At 64.0% G+C, this 22368-nt stretch overlaps 2 protein-coding genes across 3 annotated transcripts in view; one reads left to right on the top strand and one right to left on the bottom strand.

Annotated features, from left to right (window-relative positions):
- ADAP1 (ArfGAP with dual PH domains 1) overlaps positions 1-3021 on the top strand; it is a 36734-nt gene extending 33713 nt beyond the window's left edge. The window contains exons 7-11 of one of the 2 annotated variants that reach the window (XM_036240330.1): positions 1221-1304; positions 1530-1592; positions 1955-2026; positions 2229-2457; positions 2533-3021. In XM_036240330.1, the coding sequence (XP_036096223.1) occupies positions 1221-1304; positions 1530-1592; positions 1955-2026; positions 2229-2457; positions 2533-2561 (477 nt within the window). In that variant the 3' untranslated portion in view covers positions 2562-3021. The remainder of the gene's footprint in view (positions 1-1220; positions 1305-1529; positions 1593-1954; positions 2027-2228; positions 2458-2532) is intronic. The other variant, XM_036240331.1, reaches the window with a different exon arrangement.
- A 1630-nt stretch (positions 3022-4651) lies between these two features.
- On the bottom strand, positions 4652-21558 carry GET4 (guided entry of tail-anchored proteins factor 4). The gene is made up of 9 exons (XM_036241431.1): positions 21322-21558; positions 13042-13120; positions 12847-12928; positions 12504-12653; positions 10670-10808; positions 8849-8989; positions 8586-8661; positions 8422-8494; positions 4652-5398 (listed from the first exon to the last, which is right to left on the bottom strand). Exons 1-9 carry the CDS (start codon positions 21474-21476, stop codon positions 5313-5315), a joined length of 981 nt encoding a protein of 326 aa, XP_036097324.1. The 5' UTR covers positions 21477-21558; the 3' UTR covers positions 4652-5312.
- Positions 21559-22368: the final 810 nt, after the last annotated feature.

Raw genomic sequence — 22368 nt, 5'->3', positions numbered from 1 at the left:
CTGGGCTGCCCCGGGATCCCTGCGCCACTGTCCCCAGTGTGGGCACTGCTGGGGCTGGGGCTGTGCTGGGGCCGTGGGCCTGGGGGGAGGGCGGCCTGGCAGGGGGGAGGGCGGCCATGGAGCCAGGACTGAAACCCCAGCTGAGCTGGGAAGTCGGGCCGGGTGACCGAGTGGTGAGGCTGGTTTCGGGGTGCGAAGGGCTGCGCCGGGGGCCTGTGGGGGAGAAGGGAACAGGGTGAGGGGAGGGAGCAGGCGCAGATGGTGCCAGGTGGTTCTGCCAAGGGGGCTGGGCAGGCTCTGCTGGGGGCCTGGAGGCCATGCCGTGAGCCCGTCTTTATTGGAGGTGCAGTGGGCAGTGGGGGTGTCCTGGCCCAGTCTGAACGTTGGGGTGATCCCTCCAGCCATCTCTTTCTCAGCGATTCAAAGAAGGGCCTGTGGGAGGAACCAGGGTGACTGGGCCGCGTGCTGGGTCAGGCGGGCACCAGGGGCCAGCAGGCGAGGAGGGAGGCATTGCGCTCTGGGTGCCTGGCGGGGCGGGCAGGGCGGGCAGGGCGGGCGGGACGCTGGGTGCCTGGCAGGGCGGGCCTCTCGGGCAGGGCGGGCAGGTGGGTGGGGTGGCAGCAGGCAGAAGGCTCTGGAGCCCGTGATAAGGGGGGAGGGAGGCTGCTGGACCTGCAGGCGGCTCCTTGCTGGCTCTGGCCAGGTGTTGGCAGGGAAACAGATGGTTCATCCCAGGTTCCGGAGGGACGGGGGCTTCTGGGGGTTGGGGTCGCAGCCATGGAGCATGGCAGCCAGGAGGAGGGGCAGGGGTAGAGCACAGAGGGGGCTGTGGGAGTGGACGGACCGCGGGGTGGGCCTGGGGAGGGCAGAGCTGCAGGGGCGTTAAGTCGGTGCCGTCGGGGTAAGACAGGCATGGTGGAAACAGCCCGTCCGAGGGCAGAAAAGGCCGTCGTGCCCAAAGTCACGCCAGGGCCCAGGGGACTGGCTTGGATGCCGGCCCCCGCCTGCTAGCCCCCTGCCAGGCCAGCGTCCCTACGTGGAGCCTCCCTGTCCACCCAGACCCCCAGGCCTCGCCCCCCAGCCTCGCTCCAGCACAGGTGCACGGGGGTGGGGGTGGGGGGGTGCAGCCTGTCCTGGACCTGACCCTGAGCTTCGCTGAGGCCTGTGGGGGGCCAGAGGGGTCCCCAGGAGGCCCACGCCCACACCCTCTCTGCCCCCAGGAGATGGTGGACTGGTTCAACGCGCTCCGTGCTGCTCGCTTCCACTACCTGCAGGTGGCCTTCCCGGGGGCCAGCGCCGCCGACGTGAGTGCCTGCTGTAGCCGTATCCCCGGGGCGGGCGGGGGTGCTGGGGGCTACGGGCTCACATGGGCCCCCAAGGCTCATGCCACGACGGCTGTGGCCTCCTGAAGCGACCACAGTGGTCCCCCTTTGTTCCGGGACACCTGGCCCGAGCTATGGGGTGGGGGGCATGCGGGGGTGCAGCAGTGGGGGGCTGGCCCGGGCAGCTGAGCCCCTTTTCCACTGCAGCTCGTGCCAAAGCTGACCAGGAGCTACCTGAAGGAGGGCTACATGGAGAAAACGGGGCCCAAGGTGCGTAGAACCAGCTGCCCTAGGCGCCCAGTCTCCCCAGGCCTCAGCGTCAGTCACCTGGGGGAGGGGTGACCGTGGGGGCGGGAAGTGCAGTGACATTCCTGGCGAGGCCTCAGCTGGCCTGTGTCACGTAGGAGCAGGGGCCCTGCTGACCCACGACCAGGACTCGGTCAGGCAGGCCCGGCCCTGTCGTGTATCGGAGCCCAGCCCCTGCCTCCAGGTGGCTCATTCCAGGCCCCACAGGGAGGGGGTCAGGTGGCGGGAGGAGGCTGAGCCCGCGGCTGAGTGAATGCCTGTGCAGCCGCCCTCCTGGGGGGAGTGGGGCCAGGGCCCCGGCCGGTCACGGGCTCTCTGACCCCCAGCAAACAGAGGGCTTCCGGCGGCGCTGGTTCACCATGGATGACCGGAGGCTCATGTACTTCAAGGACCCCCTGGTAAGGCAGGGCTGTGGCCCTGGTCAGCTAGGCCCCTTGCAGGGTGGACGTGCCCCCTGAGACTGCCGACACACTGGGGGCAGCGCGGGGGCAGGGGCGGCCCTCGGGGTCCTGCAGAGCTGGGCCTGGACAGGGGGCTGCCCCGCCCCCAGCGGGGTGGGTTGGGGGCGGGGACCCTGCTCAGCCAGCCCGTGCCCCCCAGGACGCGTTCGCCCGCGGGGAAGTCTTCATCGGCAGCAGGGAGAGCGGCTACACGGTGCTGGACAGGCTCCCGCCGGCCGCCCAGGGCCACCACTGGCCCCACGGCATCACCATCGTCACGCCCGAGCGCCGGTTCCTGCTGGCCTGTGAGACGGAGCCGGAGCAGCGCGCGTGGGTGGAGGCCTTCCGGAAGGTGGTGGACAGGCCCATGCTGCCCCAGGAGTACGCAGGTGAGGGCCGGGCAGGGCTGTGGGGGGGGGGGGCGCACCCTGAGCGGCCGTCACAGCCGAGCCCGTCCCTTCCAGTGGAGGCCCACTTCAAGCATAAGCCCTAGCGGGAGCTGGTCCTGGAGGCCGAGAACGTGGACACGCTGGACGCTGCGGTGCGGTGGCGGGGCGGCCGGCCACAGCTCCGCCCTGAAGGGCAGCCGGACATGGCTGGGCCTGACCTGTAGCCGCCAGGACCTGTTTCTCTAGAACCTCATGTGGGCCTGCCTGGCCTGACCTCTGACCCCATCATGCTGCTGTCTCTCCCTCCCCACCCCCTGGACTGCCCTTCCTGGGGGCCTGGCCTCGGCTCAGGGCAGCCCAGCGGCCCCTCACTCACTCACTCACCCTGCCACGAGCCCCCGCCAGCAGGACCTGCCCCACCGGGAGCTGGACTGGGGACAGCGGCAGCCTGCATGCCATGTCCCGCCCAGCCTCGTCCCACCCCCACCACGTCCCACCCACGCCACGTCCCGCCCCCCACTCCCGTCACCTTCTCCCTGTCCTCTCAACAAGTATTTATTGAACGTCTGCCGTGTGTCAGTTGTGGGTCCTGGGGGCTGGAGGGGAGGACACAGCCCTCGACCTCGAGCTGACCTGCCATCCACATGGTCCTGGGGGGCCAGCTCACATGCCCAGTTCTGTCTCAGCCCTGCCTGGTGGCCACCCGTTCCCTGGCCTTGCTGTCTGTGAACCCCTGGACGGTAAGCCTGAGCCCAGCGGGCTGCCGACCGTCAGGAGTTACAGCCCTGGGACCCCTGGTGTCCTGGCTCTACTGCCCTTGACAGGGTGTCTGAGAACGTGTCAGGGAGAAGGGGGATGGCTTGGTGGCCTGCGGCCCCAGGAGGCACAGTGCCTGGTTGAGGTGGAGGGATCACTGCCCGATGACCCAGCAGCCTCCAGCCCCACCCCCAGTCCTGCCCAGGGGAGCCTGGAACCAGGTCCTCGGAGCAGGGCGTCATGCCCCCTCCGTCCTGGGGTCACACGCGGGATGAGGTGGGCTCTGGCGTGGCTTCGTCAGTGTCTTGGGGGCTGGCAGGTTGCCCCTCCCTCAGAACCGAGTCCACTGCTGCAGCTGCCTGGGGGCCCCCACCCACTCTCAGACCGGAGACAAGCCGAGCCCCAGAGCCGGAAGACGTCCTGGTCGGCGGGAAACCCTGAGGCCCCACCGTGAGGCCAGCTGCACCCCAGGCCACCTGGGAGACCACGTAGACCCTCCCCCGAACCCAAAGTGCAGGGGCCCACCTGCGAGTGTGGGAGTCTGAGGTGTGCCCGAGTGAGATCGTGTGCCCGTGTGTCCGAGTGGGATCGTGTGCCCGTGTGTCCGAGTGGGATCGTGTGCCCGAGCGGGTTCGTGTGCCCGTGTGTCCGAGCGGGATTGTGTGCCCGTGTAGGTTCGTGTGCCCGTGTGCACATCCACGTGTGGTGCCAGGAAACCAGCAGATGTGATGTGTGATGAGAAAGAACGAACAGGGTGATGACCGGCAGGGGAGATGTGCCCTCCCCGTCCGTCCTGAGGTCTGTGGGCTGCAGGGTCCACGCAGGGGCAGGAGACTTACCCTCCGGGTCCCGGTCCCGGCTCCACGCAGCATCATCCTGCTCGGCCTCCGACATGCTGACAGTTCCGCCCGCCAGGGCCCAGGTAGATGGACACAGGCAGCGGGGGGTCGTGTTCCCAGGATCTGGCTGCACCCTTCAGCCCCCTTCACAGCCTGAGGGGCTGGTGCGCTGCAGGCCCTGTGCTGGGGGGCAGGGCCGACAACGGGTAACTGGCCGCACGCGGGGAGGGTCGCCAGGAACGAGTGTGGGTGCAGCCGTGCCGTCCGCACTGCTTGGTGGCTTCCTGGCCAGTTGATCCTCGGCACAGCCACACACAACACTCAAGCTCTGCCCCCCGCGGTTCCGAACCAGGCAGGACGGGGGTGTCAGCATGGGTTCGGTCAGACTCCCACCCGCCTCCCCATGGCTGCCAACACCCCTCCCCAGAGAACCCGGGGCTGGTGGGGGGCACCACCTGCAGAAGCTGTCGCCTCAACCAGACTTTCTCCAAACGGAACGGAGTTTCTCACGAGGCTCTGCTGCCGCCCACCCCCCGGCCCCGGCCCCGGCCCCGTGCCCACCCCAGCTCCTCAGAAAGGACCAGCGCTGCGAAGCCCAGTATAAAGAATTTATTTAAACTCAACAACAAACACAAACCTCCCTCAGTCCCGTCTGCACAGGAAGTAGAACTGTCTGTCCGTTCCTTCCACGCACGGTCACTGTGTATCCATCTACATACAACTCTTCTTTTAATTGTGAAAAAATAAAGTGTGTCCCGTGCTGGCTGTCCCGGGACATCTGACAGCATGTGGGAAGGGACCGCTTGGGGCTGGACTGGTGGTTTGGTTAAAACCTGGACCGCAGGTGAGGAACTGTCACCATGGAATAAATATTGCATCACAAGGTGGGAGTCCCGCAGCCTCCAGACGTCTGCACGCGGCCCTGTGCAGGCCGTGGCTCCTGGGACTTGGCGCGGAGCAACAGCCACCGTGGACGTCCACGTGGGGTCGGCCCGACGGCAGCCACCCCGACCCTGGTGCCTGTGTCGGCCCTCGGCACCCAAAGCAAACCAGAAACAAGGACGGGGAGAAGGTGGCACGCAAGCTGTGCTTTATTGTGGGTCAGTCTGGGCCACGGCCACAGCCACGGCCACAGCCGCCCCACTGCCCTCAGCCAGGGCACACCGACGGCCGCCTGGCTGCAGCCTCAGACCCGGAGCGCGGCCCAGGCTCGCTCGACCACGCCGCAGGCGGGGCCTCTCCATGCAGGCTGAGGGGGCGTCAGTCGAGCTCGATGGGGCTGCTGTCGTCCTGGCTGTCGTCGGCCTCCTGCTCCGGGGAGCCCATGAGGCTGCTCAGAAGGTTGCCTGGAAGCAGAAGCACCGTCAGAGGCCTGGCGCCCACCCAGAAGCCCGCCTTCCACGCTCCTGAGGACACGCTCGCCCGGCCGCGGGGCCCGCCGGAGCCCCCACAGGAGCCCCCACAGGATGCGCAGAGCAGCGCGCAGGGCTGGGCGACGGGGAGAGGCCCTGGGCCATCGGGGACACGGCCCAGCCACCCAGGGGAGCCCAGGGTCCAGCAGAGGGAGGCCCCAGGTCACGTGCACAGGGACAGTCGGCCGGATGCGCCGTCCCCAAGGCCACACTGGTGAAATGCCCACTGCCGCCACCTGTGGGGCTGACGCTGCCCACAAAGCTCCTTTCACTTCGATTTGCACCCAAAGCACAAGGATCATGTCAACACAAACTCAAGTTTAAAAAGTCCCCGGAAACCAACTGTGAGCGCACACAGGTGTGCGGGGACGTGACACGCTCCAGACAGATGGCAGGGGGTCAGCCTCCATGACCTGCACCCCACAGGGGCCAGTTCTTCTGATGGAAAACAAGGACAGGCGGTCAGGACACTGACACGGGACTGAGCCCAACAGACACGCCCCAAGAAAGTGGGGGGCACGGCACGGGCTGTGGACATGGGACACGTCAAACTGGGCTTACAGGGAGACGGCATTCAAAATCTCAGCGTCGTTTGGCAACAGCCATCAAAGTGACAAGTGCTCCCCCCACAGGCCTGCCCCAGAGCGCAGGGGCACGAGCCGTCTCCAGGGGGCAGCAGGAATGAGCGCTGCTGGCCCTCGGGTGCGTGCTCTGGGCCCTGGACTCTGAAACACGATCTACACGTTCAAACATAAAGTGAAAACATGAACGATGATAAACGGAGGGCTGCCCTGTCCCTGCCCGAGGGGAGGCCGCCCCGGGGGGTGTGGTGTGGGAGGAGGGCCTGGCCTAGCACCACGGAGACGACACACACTCTGAAGGGACCTGCCGAGGAAAGGGACGGACCGGCACCAGAGCTCGGAAGGAGGCCAGGAGCTCCCGAGCTCCTCAAGCTCTGGAAACCGGAGGAGGCACTTCCCCAACCACCTGTGAGACCAGCATCCCCCAGACACCAAGGCCAGACAATGGCCTGTAGTTTTCGGACCAAACATGCACCAGACATGCTACAACATGCTCAGAACTCACAGGGAGACTTCCTGACCCTGGCCTGGCAGTGACTTCTGGGGGACAACCACCAAAGGCACAGGCATCAAAGAAGACACTGGACTTCGTGAAACCTCTGACGACGCAGCAAGAGACTGTCCACAGGACAGACCATGGGAGGGACGCACAGAGGGGAGCAGACGGCGTTTGGGGCAGTGCGGTCCTGTGACCCTGGACTGGCGGTCACTGCGCATCTGTCCAAACCTCAGGGCACCCCCAAGAGCAAGCCTGTTGCAGACATGGACTCGGTGATGAGGTGCAGCGCGCGTCCCTGGTGACTAACGCCCGTCGCGGGGGGTGTCGCCGTGGGGACCGTGCACGGGTGGGTTCGTGGTGAACGGGAACCTCTGTACCTTCCTCTTCATTCTGCTGTGACTCCATCACTACTTTAAAAAAGTAGTCTCGCCCTGGCCGGTTTGGCTCAGCGGTTGGAGCATCGGCCTGCGGTCCAAAGAGACCCGGGTTCGGTTCCCGCTAAGGGCATGTACCTCGGTTGCAGTGTGTCCCCGGCCCTGGTTGGGTCGTGCGGGTGGCAGCCACTCAATGTGTCCCTTTCACATCGATGTTTCTCTCTCTCTCTCTCCCTCCCACTCTATCTGAACAAAAATGGAGAAATGTCCTCGGGTGAGGATTAAAAAAAAAAAAGTAGTTTAAAAAAAAAAAGGAAATGGATAGAATGGGAGAAAGTACTTGCAAACCATCTGTTAAGGGATGAACACCCAGAAAATACAGAGAACCCGAACAACCCAGCTCAGGAAGTTCGGGTGGCCGAGCACAGACACGAGCACAGACACACGTGGCCGAGGAGCCTGCGGGGGACACTGATCAGACCACCCCGAGGCACCGCCTCACCCCTGTGGCGGCGAGCAGACAGAACGCGCCACAAGGACGTGGAGGCAGAGCCTCCAGCACCCTGTGGACGGTGAGCAGTGGCCTCTGTGGACGGAGCAGAGCCCTCAGACTCAGCACAGAGCCCGCGGGGCCCAGAGGACTGGAAGCAGGGCTAGTGGACAGCCGCACCCACGTCCGGGCAGCCGGCAGGGGCAGCATCCCCGTGCCCACTGGTGAGGGAGCGGAGGGCGGCGGGGGCCTGCACACCAGGACCTGCCCTGACCCCTGCACCCAGGAGTGACCTGAGGGCAGTGAGTGAAGCGAGGGGCACAGACCGTGCACTGAGCTCGTCCAAGGTACCGGTAGGGGGCTGGGGTGCCTGGGGCGGGCTCACTGCCAGGAGGGGGGACGGGGTGCCCGGGGCGAGCTCACTGCCAGGAGGGGGGACGGGGTGCCCAGGGCGGGCTCACTGCCGGGAGGGGGGACGGGGTGCCCGGGGTGGGCTCACTGCCGGGAGGGGGGACGGGGTGCCCGGGGCGGGCTCGCGGGCAGTGAGGGGGGACGGGGTGCCCGGGGCAGGCTCACTGCCGGGAGGAGGGATGGGGTGCCCGGGGCGGGCTCGCGGGCGGTGAGGGGGACAGGGTGCCTGGGGCGGGCTCACGGGCGGTGAGGGGGACAGGGTGCCTGGGGCAGGCTCGCGGGCGGTGAGGGGGACAGGGTGCCTGGGGCAGGCTCGCGGGCAGTGAGGGGGACAGGGTGCCTGGGCCGGGCTCACCGGTGGTGAGGGCTGCACAACAATGTGGACGCACTTGTGCCCCGGACGACAGAGATGGTGAAAATGGCAAAGCATACGTTATGTGAACTTCACACACACAAAAAACCCAAAATGAGAAACCTGGCCTTCTTTCTGTGGCCCATGAAGGGAGCACGGGCCATGACTCGGGGGCCCAGCAGCTGTGTGGGAACCGGGGGGACCCACAGGCACAGACACGGGCCCAGCAGGCGCAGGAGCCAGGCCTTACCTAGCAAGCCCCCGTAGGAAGACGTCTGCTTGGGCGGCACCCCGAAGAACAGCTGTCCTATCCTGTCGAGGTACTGAGGGGGCAAAGGCACGTGAGACCCCACGGACGTGCCCGTGGTCCTCCCCTCTGCCCCCGACGAAGGCCCCTCCAGCTGCAGCCCTCACCTCGTTGTACATGGGGTCCCGCCGCAGGGACGGCTGGTACCGCTCACACAGCACCGTGAACACGGCCAGCTGGCCTCTGCAATGACAGGGGGCACGGCGCTGCGGCCACCGGGCACCAGGGCGAGCAGGAGCCCCCCCCACAGCCTCACAGAGCCACCCACACACACCTACACACACACAGCCACACACCCTCCCCGACTCACACCCCCCACAGCCACAGCCACATACCCACCCATACTCCCCCTCCCCACCCCCGCACTCACCCGTCCACGGCCAGCAGCAGGAACCAGATGAAGTTGAGCAGCGGCTGCACAAACGGGGGGCCGTCCTCAATGGACGGGTGTTTCTGCGTGTACGTCGTGAACACCACGGACGCACTACTTTTGTTTTTTAAACAGAGAAACCTGGAAATTACAGCATCCAGTCGGCGAAGACACAGAAAGCCTGTTGGTAGCAGCCACGCGGAGCCTGCACACCCCCGGCCCTGTGCCCAGGGCCGAGCAGAGGGACCGCTACCCTGAGGGCCTGCACACCCCCAGCCCCGTGCCCAGGGCCCCGCAGAGGGACCGCTACCCCGAGGGCCTGCACACCCCCAGCCCCGTGCCCAGGGCCCCGCAGAGGGACCGCTGCCCGAGAGCCTGCACACCCCCGGCCCCGTGCCCAGGGCCCCGCAGAGGGACCACTGCCCGAGAGCCTGCACACTCCCGGCCCCGTGCCCAGGGCCCCGCAGAGGGACCGCTGCCCGAGAGCCTGCATACCCCTGGCCCCATGCCCAGGGCCCCGCAGAGGGACCACTGCCCGAGAGCCTGCACACCCCCGGCCCCGTGCCCAGGGATGAGCAGAGGGACCGCTGCCCAAGGGCCTGCACACCCCCAGCCCTGTGCCCAGGGCCCCGCAGAGGGACCGCTGCCCGAGGGCCTGCATACCCCTGGCCCCATGCCCAGGGCCCCGCAGAGGGACCACTGCCCGAGAGCCTGCACACCCCCGGCCCCGTGCCCAGGGCCGAGCAGAGGGACCGCTGCCCAAGGGCCTGCACACCCCCAGCCCCGTGCCCAGGGCCCTGCAGAGGGACCGCTGCCTGAGGGCCTGCATACCCCTGGCCCCGTGCCCAGGGCCCCGCAGAGGGACCGCTGCCCCAAGGGCCTGCCGAGCCCGTGCACCCACAGCCACGCGCTGAGCCCGGAGTCCGGACTGTCACCATTTACAGCTGGGGAGAAGTGAACTCCGCAGGTGACGTGCAGGGGAGCAGATGAGGGCCCTGCTGCCCCGCACACCCGCCAGCACCCGCCTGCGTGAGCACAGCCAGGGGTCAGCAGTGCGAGGCCCCGGAGGGTGTGTTCAGGGGCAGCTGAGGGAGCGTTTCCATCACATTTTAAGGCACCAAGGGGGCCATGAGAGGGGCTCGCGCTCCTCCATGCACCACGCCCGGCCCAGAGTCTGCACCGGACGGCAGAGCCAGGACTGCGGGACCTGCTCGCTTCTGCAGCCGAGCTCGGAGCAGGCAGGCTCCCCTCAGATCTCGACACCCCGTCCCCGCACCCTGCCTCCAGCCGAGGTGTTTGTGGAGGAAATGAGCATCCCACGCAAACTGTTCCCGCCAGGAAACGGCAGAGCACCTGGAGCCGGGAGCGGCCTGAGCGGGCAGCACGGCCGCCCGTCTGCTGTGCCTTCAGCACTTCCTGCCCCGCCGGGAAGACCACAGGGGCCGAGAAGGCCTGAGGGACAGAGAGCCAGGGCCCGGCGAGAGGACGGGAGCCAGGGCCCAAGGCTAAGACGTCTCGATGCAGAAACATCTGCAACAAGCACAGTCTGTGGAAAAGCCCCTGAGAGCAGGCTCATCACACGACAAAACAGGCTCAAAACCCCCGACACGCGTGCTGTGGAGCAGCCGCCACCAGGACACAGAGCAGGGGGCAGACAAGTCCCTGGTGCGCATGAGGCCATTGTGAGACAAAGCCCACTTCTGTGACGGCCCCGGGCGCCGAGAGGGACAGGTCTGTGGCGGGGCCACAGTGGGCATGTCCCATGACGCCAGCCATGGGACCCGTGTGGCGGAGCCCGGACGAGCCACGCAGGACACCTACTGCAGGACGGCCTGCGCCACGAACATGTCCACCTCGCTGCGGAAGCCCCTGGAGGTGGAGTACTCCACCAGCATGTTGGCGCAGCCTTCCCCGTCGGCGGAGTGCAGGAAGTGGTACCGCGACTCGCAGTAGTTCTGTTCTGGAGAGAGAGGGGCCTGTGAGCACGGCGTGGCGCTCCGGTCAGAGGGCCTTCGGAGACGTGTGTCCTTTATGCCCCACCCACCTGCTGCCACACGGCCCCCCCCTCCCCGTGCCCACAGTGGCGGTGCCCGTCCTGCACCCAGCTGCTCGACTAGCACCTCACCGCCCCCTCGAGCTCTGAGGGTCCCATGCCACCTGCTGGGAGGACAGGTGCTCCGGCTGAGCTGACCTGGCAGGCTTCCTGGCACCCCCACACAGCACTGCTGTTGCTGGACCCCAAGACATGGCCCATCGGGGACCTGTCGACCCACACTAAGCAATGCAAGCCCACCGACCCAGCACAGACACCTGGGACCGTGGAGCAGCCAGGCTCCGCTCGGGCTGCCTTGTAACACAGGCACAGAGCAAGCACCGGACAGACGCAGGGCAGCGGGACGGTGCCACCCTGCACTCCCCCTCTGCCGGGTCCCTGAGGTGTCCCTGGGGTGGATCAGGAGCAGATCCGCCCCCACAGGACCTGCACCAACAGGCGGCTGCCGTGCTGTGAGCCGGCCCAGCCCACCCTCCCGGGCTGCCCGCGGCCGAGCGCGGAGCTGCAGGGCTCCCGTGAACACACTTCCTTGGCCGTTTCACTGTGAGTGTGCTCCAGTGGTCTGACTTTCACACACATGGCCAAGTCCCACCTTCCCCACGTCATCAAGGACCGAGGCTGCAGCCTGGGCCTCCCTGTGACCATGATGCCCCTCCACCCCAAGCCGCTCACTAACCTGCTACAGGGACGGCTCTCACCCCAGCGACTCCACCCCCCTCGAGACACACGTCAGCATCTGCAGACACATCTGGCTGCCACAAGGGGGGGATGCTGCCCGGGAGCCTGTGACGAGCAGGACGCCAGCTCCCCCACACCCAGCCGGCCGCTGCCCTGCTCACAGGCTCACAGGCTCACTGGTCCTGCCCTTGGCGCTGCGGGCCCAGCACTCACCCTGCACTGGGACATGGCTCAGCCTGAGCGCTGCCTCCCTGCCCGCGACTCGGCATCAGCCCGGAATCATGGAGCCAGCGTCCCTCTAGCTGTTCTGCTGTCCCCCTACCTCTCCTTCCAACCCCCAAACCACTCTTTGGTTTTAGAGCATCCACTGGAGAAGGAGAACGAGGCAAACAGCTACCCCAGACCCCTCCGACCCTGGATGAAGCTGTGCCAACAGCCACAGCAGCGAGGACCCAGCACCTCCCTGGTCTGCCGTCCGCCAGCCTCTGTGGGTGGCCCTCAGCACAGCCGTCTCCACAGCTGGGGGGACGGTGGGAGGGGAGCCCCTGGCTGAACACTGCCCTCTCACCCATGGTTGGTGTCCCGAACGCTCCGTCATCACTGAACACATGCGCTGTGGCTCCCAGCCACCGCTCCGTGCCCGAGCAGCCGGGACTGTCTGCGTCACACACACGCTTCAGAGCCGGGCGCCATTGGGCCCCAGCTGCTGGGCATTGCCTGCGGCCCCACAGAAACAGGCCGGGAAAACAGTGCCAAATAAATGCCAACCGGCAACACTGGGTGATCCCAACTGCCCTGCAGGTGGCCCACCTGCTCCATGGAGAAAGGGCCGGGCCTGGGCCCCATCCCGCCTCACGGTCCCAGCCTCACTGCCTCAGGTGCTGCCCCTCCACAGGCGCCTCCGAGCCCCCACAGCAGACCTACCTCTCCACAGGGTGAGGGCCAGCAGCTGGTGCAGCCGGGGGTGGCCCAGCCTCCCGGACCCCCCGCTGGACCACTTCAGGGCTCTAGACACAAAGGCCACACGCTCCGGAGAATTCGGATCCATCAGACTGAACAGTTTCGCCAGGTTTTCTGAGAACGACACAAACAGGCCCCACTCAGGGAACACACCACGACCTCGCTCTCCCTGCAGCCCGCCCTGGCGTGCCCGCGGGCGGTGCCGCCCACGCGAGGGGCGCAGAGCCAGGGCAGAGGCAGCAGTGGACTCCTGGGGGCGGCGGCGCACCCCGGCCTCGGAAGGCGCCCGGCGCGGTGAGAGCCTCACCCAGCAGCTCGTCGGCCACCTCCACTTCCGCCTTCTCCAGCGACTCCAAGACCAGCATGGACAAGTCTGCAGCACTGTTTTGCTACAAAACATGGGAACAAACGAGAACCACACTGTAGGAAGGGAAGCTCCGTGTTCGGAAGACAGCAAAGCAGCCCAAAGAACAGCCCCGCCCCGCAGGCCGGCCGCACTCACCTGGCCGTGGCTGAAGAACAGCAGGGCTCCCGAGCACATGAGCTCCCGGGCCTCCGCGTGCTTGCTCTGCGACGTGTACCTGCGCGGGGCAGGGCGTGAGGGCGGCGCACACCGAGCCCGCAGGCTGGCTCGCGGTGATTCTGGAGACCCCACGAAAGCTTACAAACGACCTCCCAGTGGAACAGACACGCGCTGTGTGGTTTCCTGAGCCCGCCACCGCCCCGAGTCCTGGCACGGGCCCCCAGGGGTCAGTCAGGGCTCCGGGTCCCCGGCTGGCATGGAGTCCCTGCCGTCAGCGATGTGGCCTCGGGACCAGCAGGCCGTGCCCCTGCAGCAGCAGGGACTCTGGGCAGGTCCAGATGGTCAGTAGAGGGGACCAGCAACAGGCTGGGTGCCATCCCTCTTCAAGCATGGGCCTGGCTGCGGTGGCAGGTGCCGCGTGAGGGCAAGGCGCTGCGCCCTCCCCCGCCAGGGCCAAACCAGAGGTGCTGGGGTGAAGTCTCACCGGGACGACACCCGCCATGACTCGGCTAACTCTCAGCATGCCCCTCACTTCCCACAGGGGCGAGGCCCGGGTGGCACGTCGGCCTCGCCCTGCGTGGGCGCCCACTCCGAGTGCACGTGTCACAGAGGACAGGGCCTGGGGACAGGAACGAGGACGCCGGAGCCCGGCAGGCGACGACGCAGACAGGACGGACAGGAAGGGTCTGTCTGCAGCAGACAGCGTGTCCAGGGACGCAGAGCCGCCCGCAAGAGAGACTCAGCAGGAGCTGGCGCTGGCCTGCGAGGCGGGACCTGGCTCGCTGACCGTCTGTGCAGCTCAGTGACCCCGGGGAGAGCACAACCAGGGAATCCCATCTGTGCCTCCAGCCCAAACACCCCAGAGGAGCACAGAAGGCTCTGCCCCCTCACGTCCAGTCAGGAGGGTGTGAGCAGTGGGCTCTGCGAGTCACCACAGACACGTCTTCCCTCAGAAAGGCTCCCCGAGCAGACACCCCAGAACACAGCCCACCCTGCCAGGGCCCTCCGGCTGCCTGGACATGGGAGGACACCCTGCACCAGCCGCAGGTCACTCCATGGACTGTGTGTGCTGCTGACAGTGGTGTGTCCCCCATCACCCACGCATACATGCACACACACAGCACACGCACGCACGCGTGCACACACATGCACACAGCCTGGTCCCAGCACCACCACAGAGCTCTAGAAAGCACCCCGAGACACAGCTCCACCTGCAAGGACCCCCAGGAGCAGCCTTTACCCTGAGTGACCATCAGACCAGCCTGTCTGGGCTCATTCACGACACTGCACTGCTCTGTCTCGGGTAGGAAGGGATAATGTCTTAGAAAACCAGATAAGGAAAAAAGAAGTCCCTGAAAGGCAGGTAAACCAAGTTTCTGGGCAGTGGAGTCTACTTTCGGGGGGCGAGAGGCCAACAGCTCTACTGTGCACACGGCACGGGCCGGTCCCCCAGCCGCACCCCGTCCACCTGGAGTCACCCGAAAGGCTCGGGAGAGCTGGGGAGTACAAGGAGTGAAGGGCGACCGTGAGGATGGAGTGCAGTCTCTGCAGCTCTGGGGCGGCAGGGGACCGAGTTTCTGGGTGACGGAGCAGGGACGAGAGCAGCCGGGTCGCCCAGCACCCACACTGAGGGGCTGCCTGCCAGCCCACGAGCTTCCGCAGCGCCACCCACCCACAGCGCTGCGCCGGTGCACTCGCTCGCTCTGCTCCAGTTCTCAGGGAGAGCGCTGCCCGCGGTGAGCCGCCTGAGTCCCCCCGTCCACAGCTCCTGCTCACCACAGCCCAACAGAGGCCACCTGCCCAGTGCCCAGGACGCCCGAGACCACACCCTGGAGCACGGGAGGGCAGGCGCTGGAACACGGGAGGTGGGACGGGACGGCGCACACAGCTCATTCCCAGCACACGCTGGAGTGGCCCCCACACCACGCCCAGAGGAGAACAGCTCCCTCCCCGGCCAGTGGTGCTCACGCCACCAGAGGGCCTGGTGAGAGGCTGCAGCACGGGGGCACCAGCGGCCACAGGGGATGGGGAGTAATGCAGCCGGCTTGCAACCCCCCCCCCCCACACACACAGTGGTCCAGGTGACCTGAACGCAGTGAGGACACCGGCTACCCTGTCACTGGCGCTGCGACCCCACAGGTGCAGGAAGCGTGCATACAGCGCCATCTACTGGGAAACAGGAGCATGGCCTCTAATTCCCCAGTCAAGACGGGCTAAGGAAAGATGCCACCACCCCTACTGTGCAGAAGAAGCACAGCCTGTCAAGCCATGAGCAACAAAGTGACTGGTCTGCAGAAGCCAAACCCTAAGTCACGGAAGACAGGACCTAGTGACAGAGAATCCACAGCAGCCACGAAGAAACTCAACAGGACTCATTAATACTCAGAAAGGCAGCTCAGTGAGCTCAGGAATAAGACGCATAAGCACAACGAGCATGGGACCAAAAAGACTGAAATTGTGAAAGAGACTGAACAGAAACTCTGGAGCTGAGGACCCCAGAAGCAAGGAGACGCACTGGAGAGCACGGGGAACGCAGCGGACCGCATGGGACACGAGGGAGCCTGCAGACAGGTCCAGGTGGGAGGGAACGTCAGCCAGTACTACCGGGACCTCAGGAAAGGCAACAAGGCCCCGGCCGGTTTGGCTCAGCGGTTGGAGCGTCGGCCTGTGGTCCAGAGAGACCTGGGTTCGGTTCCCGCTAAGGGCACATACCTCGGTGGCAGTTTGTCCCCGGCCCTGGTTGGGCTGTGCGGGTGGCAGCCACTCGATGTGTCCCTTTCACGTCGATGTTTTTTTCTCTCTCTCTCTTCCTCTCTATCTGAACAAAAAATGGAAAAATGTCCTCGGGTGAGGATAAAAAAAAGAAAAGAAAAGAAGAGAAAAGGCAACACAGGATAATGGGAATCTCAGAGGGGGGTACCCAGAAGGGCATCCAAGTGCAGGAAGCTAACAGACCTAATTACTCAACGCAGAGACTTTCTCCAGGACACGTGGTCTCGAACCAATCAGGGCTAATGACAAAAGAGTTCTCAAAGCAGCCAGGGGGAAAGACAGCAACCTCCAGAGGAAGCCCATCAGGTTACCAGACTTCTCAGCGCAAACTGCAGCCAGAAGAGAGTAGGATGATACACGCAAACACTGAGAGATGGAAACAACCAGCCAGGAACCCTCTACCCAGCGCAGCCGCCCTCCAGACGCAGGAGGAAGGCTTTCAGACGAGAGCCAGGTGTCCACAGACGGCAGCACCACAAACCCGAACCAGAGACAAACACACTTGGACCTGCAGGGTGACTGATGCAGCCAGGCAGGACTGTGGCTCGGAGCACGGTGTCAAACGCCCCAACACAGCATGAAGTTCAGGGCAAGAGAGACCTGGCCTGCCCTCCTCAGACCCTTTCAGGCCACTTCCCAACCCGACCACGAGGCTGACAAGACCCTGACACCAACCCCCACACAATGACCGGCCGGGGTCGCTGAGGAGCACGATGCAGAGGTCCTCCACAAAACACGGACAGATGGAACACCACACAACGCAAGGGTCCTGCAGCTGGATCCAGTGGACTCGTTCCAGGGATGGAGGAGGGGTCGGCCTTCGCAAATCAATAGACCTGACTCACCCGGCGAACACCTGCAGGACAAATATCACATGACCACCGCAACAGATGCAGAAAAAGCATCGGATAAGATACAACATCCACTTATGATAAAAACTCTACATGAAATGGAGGCAGAGAAAGGACCTCGACTAGCGAAGGTCCTGATGACAGCCCACGCTAGTGTCCCTCTGGGACGAGCAGTGAGACGGGCGCCCACTCGCGTGGTTTCATCTGGCTAGCACTGGAGGTCCTGGCCAGAGCAATCGGGCAAGAAAAATAAACAAGACACAACCAAATCGGAAGAAAGAATGAAACTGCCACTACTCACAGATGACAATTTTGTTTTTTATTTTATCCTCACCCGAGGACATTTTTCCATTTTTTGTTCAGACAGAGTGGGAGGGAGAGAGAGAGAGGAAGAAGCATCAACGTGAAAGGGACACACTGAGTGGCTGCCACCCGCACAACCAACCAGGATCAGGGACAAATTGCAACCGAGGTATGCGCCCTTAGCGGGAACCAAACCCGGGTCTCTCTGGACCGCAGGCCGACGCTCTAACTGCTGAGCCAAACCAGCCAGGGCAGATGCCAATTTTATATATGAAAATCTTACAGATTTTTGGACAAATGCAGTCAAGTGTCAAGTACATACAAAAGCAGCTGCATTTCTATACACTAAAACTGTTAGAAAACATAAATTAGGAAAACAACCTCATTTACAATCGCAACAAAAAGGATAAATGCCTACAAATAAATCCAACTGAGGCGAGGAAAGGCCTGTACAATAAAACTGTTAGACGATGACGAAAGACATGGAAAAAGAAAACAAGAAACAGAAGGTTCTGTGCTCACGGATGGGAAGGACAGTTAGAATCTCCATACCACCTGAAGCAATCTATAGAGTCAGCCAAAATCCCAATGGCATTTTTCACAAAAACAGAACAAAATACCCTGACATTTGTATGGAACCACAAAGGACCCTGAATAGCCAAAGCCATCTTGAGGGGGAAAATACCCAAAGCTGGAGGCATTATGCTCCCTGATTTCAAGCTATACTACAAAGCTACAATACTCAAAACAGTGTGGTACTGGTAGAAAAACAGACACACAGACAAACAGAACAGAATCAAGAGCCCAGAAACAAACCCACACATATATGGGCAACTAATTTATGACAGAGCCAAGAACATACAATGGAGAAAGGACAGGCTCTCCGACAGATGGTGCTGGGAAAACTGGACGGCCTCATGCAAAAGAATGAAGCCAGACTGCTTTCTCTCTCCTCAAATCTGACACCAGACACTTGATTAATCAACTTAAAATGGATGAAAGATCTGAATGTAAGACCTGGAACATTAAAACACCTGGGAGAAAACAGGTGCTAAGCCCTTTGACATTGGGATCAGTGTTGTTTTGTGCATTCGACTCCAACGGCAAAGGAAACAACAAATGAACAAAAACCAAGTGGGAACACAGCAAACTAAAAAGCTTCTGCACAGAAAAGAAACCAATCAACAAAACGAAAGAGCAGCCAACTAAATGAGAGAAAATATTTACAGATCATGTATCTGATAGGGGGTTGCTATCTAAAAAACATAAAAAACTCACATAACTCAACAACAAAACAACTTAAAAACGGGCATATGTTCTGAATAGACATTTTCCTAGGAAAGATGTGGAGATGGCTAACAAGCTCATGAAAAGATGCTCAACATCGCGGACGAGGAAAATGCAAGTCAGAACCACCAGGGGTATCCCCTCACACTTGTCTCAATGGCTGTTACCAATGAGATGAGGAATAACAAACACTGGCTAGGATGTGGAGGAAAGGGAGCCTGTGTACTGGTGGTGGGACTGCACACTGGTTCCCTCAAAAAAAAAAGTTAAAACCAGAGCTTCCGCACGACCCAGAAATCCCTCCTTTGGGTATTTATCCAAAGAACACGAAAACATTCATTCAGAAAGACACATGCCCCTTGCTGTCTGCAACAGCCAAGATGTGGATGCAGCTTGGAGCCCATCGACGGGCAAGGAAAAAGGGGCTGGGGTGTAGGCCCTGTCGGTGACTCAGCTGGTCAGTCGCCCTGATATACCAAGGCTTAGGGTTCAATCCCCAGCCAGGCATATAGACCGGTGAATGCATAACTAAGAGGAACAGCAAATCAATGTCTTTCTTATTCTCTCTCCTCAAATCAATAAAAAATAAATTAAAAAGTAAATGGAGCTGTGGTCCACACGCACAATGGAGTATTACTCTGCAATGAAAATGAGTGAGATCTCACCATTCGCAACATGAATGGACCCAGAGGCTACCATACTAAGTGACATAAGTCAGAAAAACTAACGCCACGGTTTGCTCCCACGCAGAATGAAAAATGAAGTGAACAAGACAGAAACCACCTGACGGACAGAGCGATAAATGATGGCTGCCCCCAAGGGGTCACATGTGGGGTGACTTAGGAAGGAGACTAGGCTCTGGGTGGAGCTCCCGACAGAGTCACAGATGTTGAGCTGTAGTCATGTACACTGGAAATGTATGTTTTAACCACTGTTCCCTCAATAAGTTTAATTTCAAACAAGCCACTGTGTGTGTCAAATGGAGACAGAGGACAGGGCAACTCAGCTACTGGCACCTCCCGCGGCTGGTCAGCCAGACCACCTGTGCTGAGGAGACCCGGCCGCTCCGCAGGGAAAGCTCGGGTTACTGGGGGCTGCAGAGAGCTCGTGTCTTAAGGTTTTCTTCTAAGTTTCTTCACTTGATTAAGAGGCGAACCAAGGTTATAAGCCACCCTGGACCATCAACACCGACCTCAGAGAGGCCAGGGGCAGGACTCTGCGAGGCGATGACAGGGCGCCAGCCTCCCTGCGGGACAACACCAAAGCCACGGGAGGGAACTGACTGATTACTAGTTGCCCAAGGAGACGGCCCACGGCCTCCATGGGTGGGACAGAGCCGAGCAGTGATGCTCAGCCTCCAGCGGAACCAGCTGAACCAGCAACCATGCCCACTCCTGTGGACACACCCACAGGGCACCAATCTGCCCCACCACCCTGTTCCTCCCCCTCCTCTCTGACCCCCACACTGCGGTGCCACATAACGTCAGTGAATTAAATACATAACCTGGTGAGCGGGCAGTCCATCCACACAGTGGGCTACCCCTTGGCAATAAAAACGAACTGATATACACATGGGTGAACCACAAAACAGTCACAGAGTGAATTCAAAACGTTATCAGAAAAAAGACACACCAGCATTCCACTCGCATAAAACTCCAGAAAATACAAGCCAGCCTGTTGCGACAGATCCGTGGTCGCGGGGGACAGGCGTGGAGGCTCATTATAAAGGCAGATGAGAAACTTTTAGTGGTGCTGGGTATTTTCAGTTTCTTGACTGGTGACCGTTTCACGGGTGTGTACATGTATGTGTGAAAACCTTTCACGCGAGTCCTTAAACATAAGTTCAGGTGTACGGCGACCTGTGGGAAGACGTTCAACGATCAGTGTGAGGCGGTGACCCTACTTCCCGGGAGCTGCCTGTGCAGGGCTCCAAACCAGGGCCGGAATAGGCCTGGGCCCCGGCTGCTCTCGGGAGGGGCAGGGACAGCTCCGGCCTGCTCCAGCCGGGCCTCCTGGCGGCCACTAACAGCCACCGCTGACTCGTCCCCAACGAGGCCAAGGGCAGACGCTTACTTCGCATGAGCCCTGCCGGGGCGCAAAGACCCCGGAGGAAGCCAGGCCCGGGCCCAGAGGGTGAGCAAGGTGTCCGGGCCGCAGCGCAGACTGGGGGGCAGAGGACGGAGGCTGGGCTGGCGGGGAGCCCGCGGCTCCTCGCCATGCCCAGGTCACCGGAATGGACCCTGGACCGAGACTCGGCACCGTGAGGCCAAGCAGGTTCCCGCAGCCGCCACCGCAGGGCTGGCTCAGAGCGAGGGCACCTGTTTGTCTCGGGAAGGTCCAGTGTGCGGACTGACCGTGGTCCGAACTCCCACGACCGCTGGCCGTCCCTCCAGCGCGGGGCTCAGCCCGCCGGCCGCAGCCCAGCCAGAAGCACCTCCAGGGCCAGGACCCGACCCAGCCTGCCCTTTAGGGACCGGCGGTCCAGGCCTCCGCGCCCTGGCGGTCTGGCTCCGCGGTCTGAGCGTCGGCCAGGACCAGGGAGTCTCGGGTTCGGTCCGGTCAAGGGCAGGGCCTGGGTCGCAGCTCGGCCCGGCCGGTCGGCAGCCCGCGGTCCTCGCCCCCGCCCCCCGTGCGGACCGGACCCTCCGGACCCCGTTCGCACGACCAGGACGGACACACGGCTTTCCGCCCGAACCGCCGGGGCACGGAGCGCGGTCCCTCACGGGAGGGTCGTCCGCGCAGGGAGCCGGCCCGGTTCCGGCACCGACGCGCGGCGCTGCCTCGAACCCGCCGCCGGGGAAGCCACGCCGCGCCCCGGAAAGGCGCGTGGGCGAGGTCGCGCGACCGCACCGCCTCCGCGCGGAACCGGCGTCCCGCGGGCTCCCGGCCCGGCCCCGCGCGCACGTGGCCGGCGGCCAGCGCAGCGGCAACAGCCGCCGGGAGGCGAGCGGCGCGGCGGAGCCCGGGGGCCGGGCCGGGAGCCCGCGCCGGGGAGGCCGGGAGCCCGGGCTCCGCGCCAGCCGGCCCGGGGCGGCGGGCGCCCCACCTGAAGAACAGGGTGCGGTACATCTGGTGCGCCTCGTAGTAGTCGCCCTTCTCCACGCTGGCGCGCAGCTTGCCCTCCACGCGCTGGACGCCGCCGCGGTTGCGGGCGCCGTTGCGGGCGCTCTCCTGCTCGGCCATCGCCGCCGTCGCCGCCATCGGCCGGCGCTCCGCGCAGGGCTGACGCTGTCGCAGGCGCGGTCGGCAGCGCCTCTCGGCTTCCGTCCCGCCGGCCGCCCGACGTCCTCTACGGTGGCCGCGAGGAGCGCGACGGCGGGGGGCGGGCGCGCCGACGGGCGGCCACGTGACCGGGCGGCGCGCTGACGTCACAATGGTGGCCGCGCGCGGGGCGGGGCGCGGCTCCGGCACAGCCGCCCGCCGGCGTTCAGTCCCGGCCCCGGGCGGCGCCCGAAGGTCGGCGTGGGCTCGGGCTCCGCGCCCTCGGGCGGGCGTGTCGGGCCGTCTCCGGCTGTGGGCGGCGAGCCCACGGGACGTCCCAGCCCGCGAGCGGTCAGACCCGCGACACTGTTGCGATCCCCGGAGAAACGCGAGGCGCGGACGGGGCTGTGTGTGCGTCGCCGCGTGCGGAGCGGAGCCGAGGGCGCATCTGTGCGGGGCAGGCGCGCCTGTCGCCGGAATAAACGGGCGGGGAGGCGCCTCTGCAGCGGGCCCACCGCGTCTCCTCCGGGCAGCCCGCCGGCCATGCTCGGCGCCCCCGGCACCACTCGGCTCGCGCGCCAGGACCCTGAGCGCGGTGCCCGGACCCTGATCGCGGCGCCCTGCACCCTGAGCTCAGTGCACCCTGAGCGCGGTGCCCGCACCCTCGGCGCGGTGCCCGCACCCTCGGCGCGGTGCCCTCAGCCTGAGCGCGGTGCCTGGACCCTGATCGCGGCGCCCTGCACCCTGAGCTCAGTGCACCCTGAGCGCGGTGCCCGCACCCTCGGCTTGGTGCCCTCAGCCTGAACGCGGTGCCTGGACCCTGATCGTACCCTGAGCGGGTGCCCCGCACCCAGGAGGCAGTCCGTGCACACCGGGGAGGGGCGCAGAAGCA

The sequence above is a fragment of the Molossus molossus genome, unplaced genomic scaffold (genome assembly GCF_014108415.1).
Source record: "Molossus molossus isolate mMolMol1 unplaced genomic scaffold, mMolMol1.p scaffold_m16_p_4, whole genome shotgun sequence".
Lineage (NCBI taxonomy): Eukaryota > Metazoa > Chordata > Mammalia > Chiroptera > Molossidae > Molossus > Molossus molossus.
This window is presented reverse-complemented; position numbering and strand designations above follow the sequence as displayed.

What these genes read in the sequence shown, in the direction of transcription:
- GET4 (XM_036241431.1), bottom strand. Translation starts at nt 21,476, where the DNA reads ATGGCGGCGACGGCGGCGATGGCCGAGCAGGAGAGCGCCCGCAACGGC. An exon ending in GTGGCGCAGGCCGTCCTGCA is followed by an intron (nt 8,990 to 10,669) that starts GTAGGTGTCCTG and finishes TGTAATTTCCAG; the next exon opens with GTTTCTCTGTTTAAAAAACA. An exon ending in GGGACCCCATGTACAACGAG is followed by an intron (nt 8,495 to 8,585) that starts GTGAGGGCTGCA and finishes TTGCCCCCTCAG; the next exon opens with TACCTCGACAGGATAGGACA.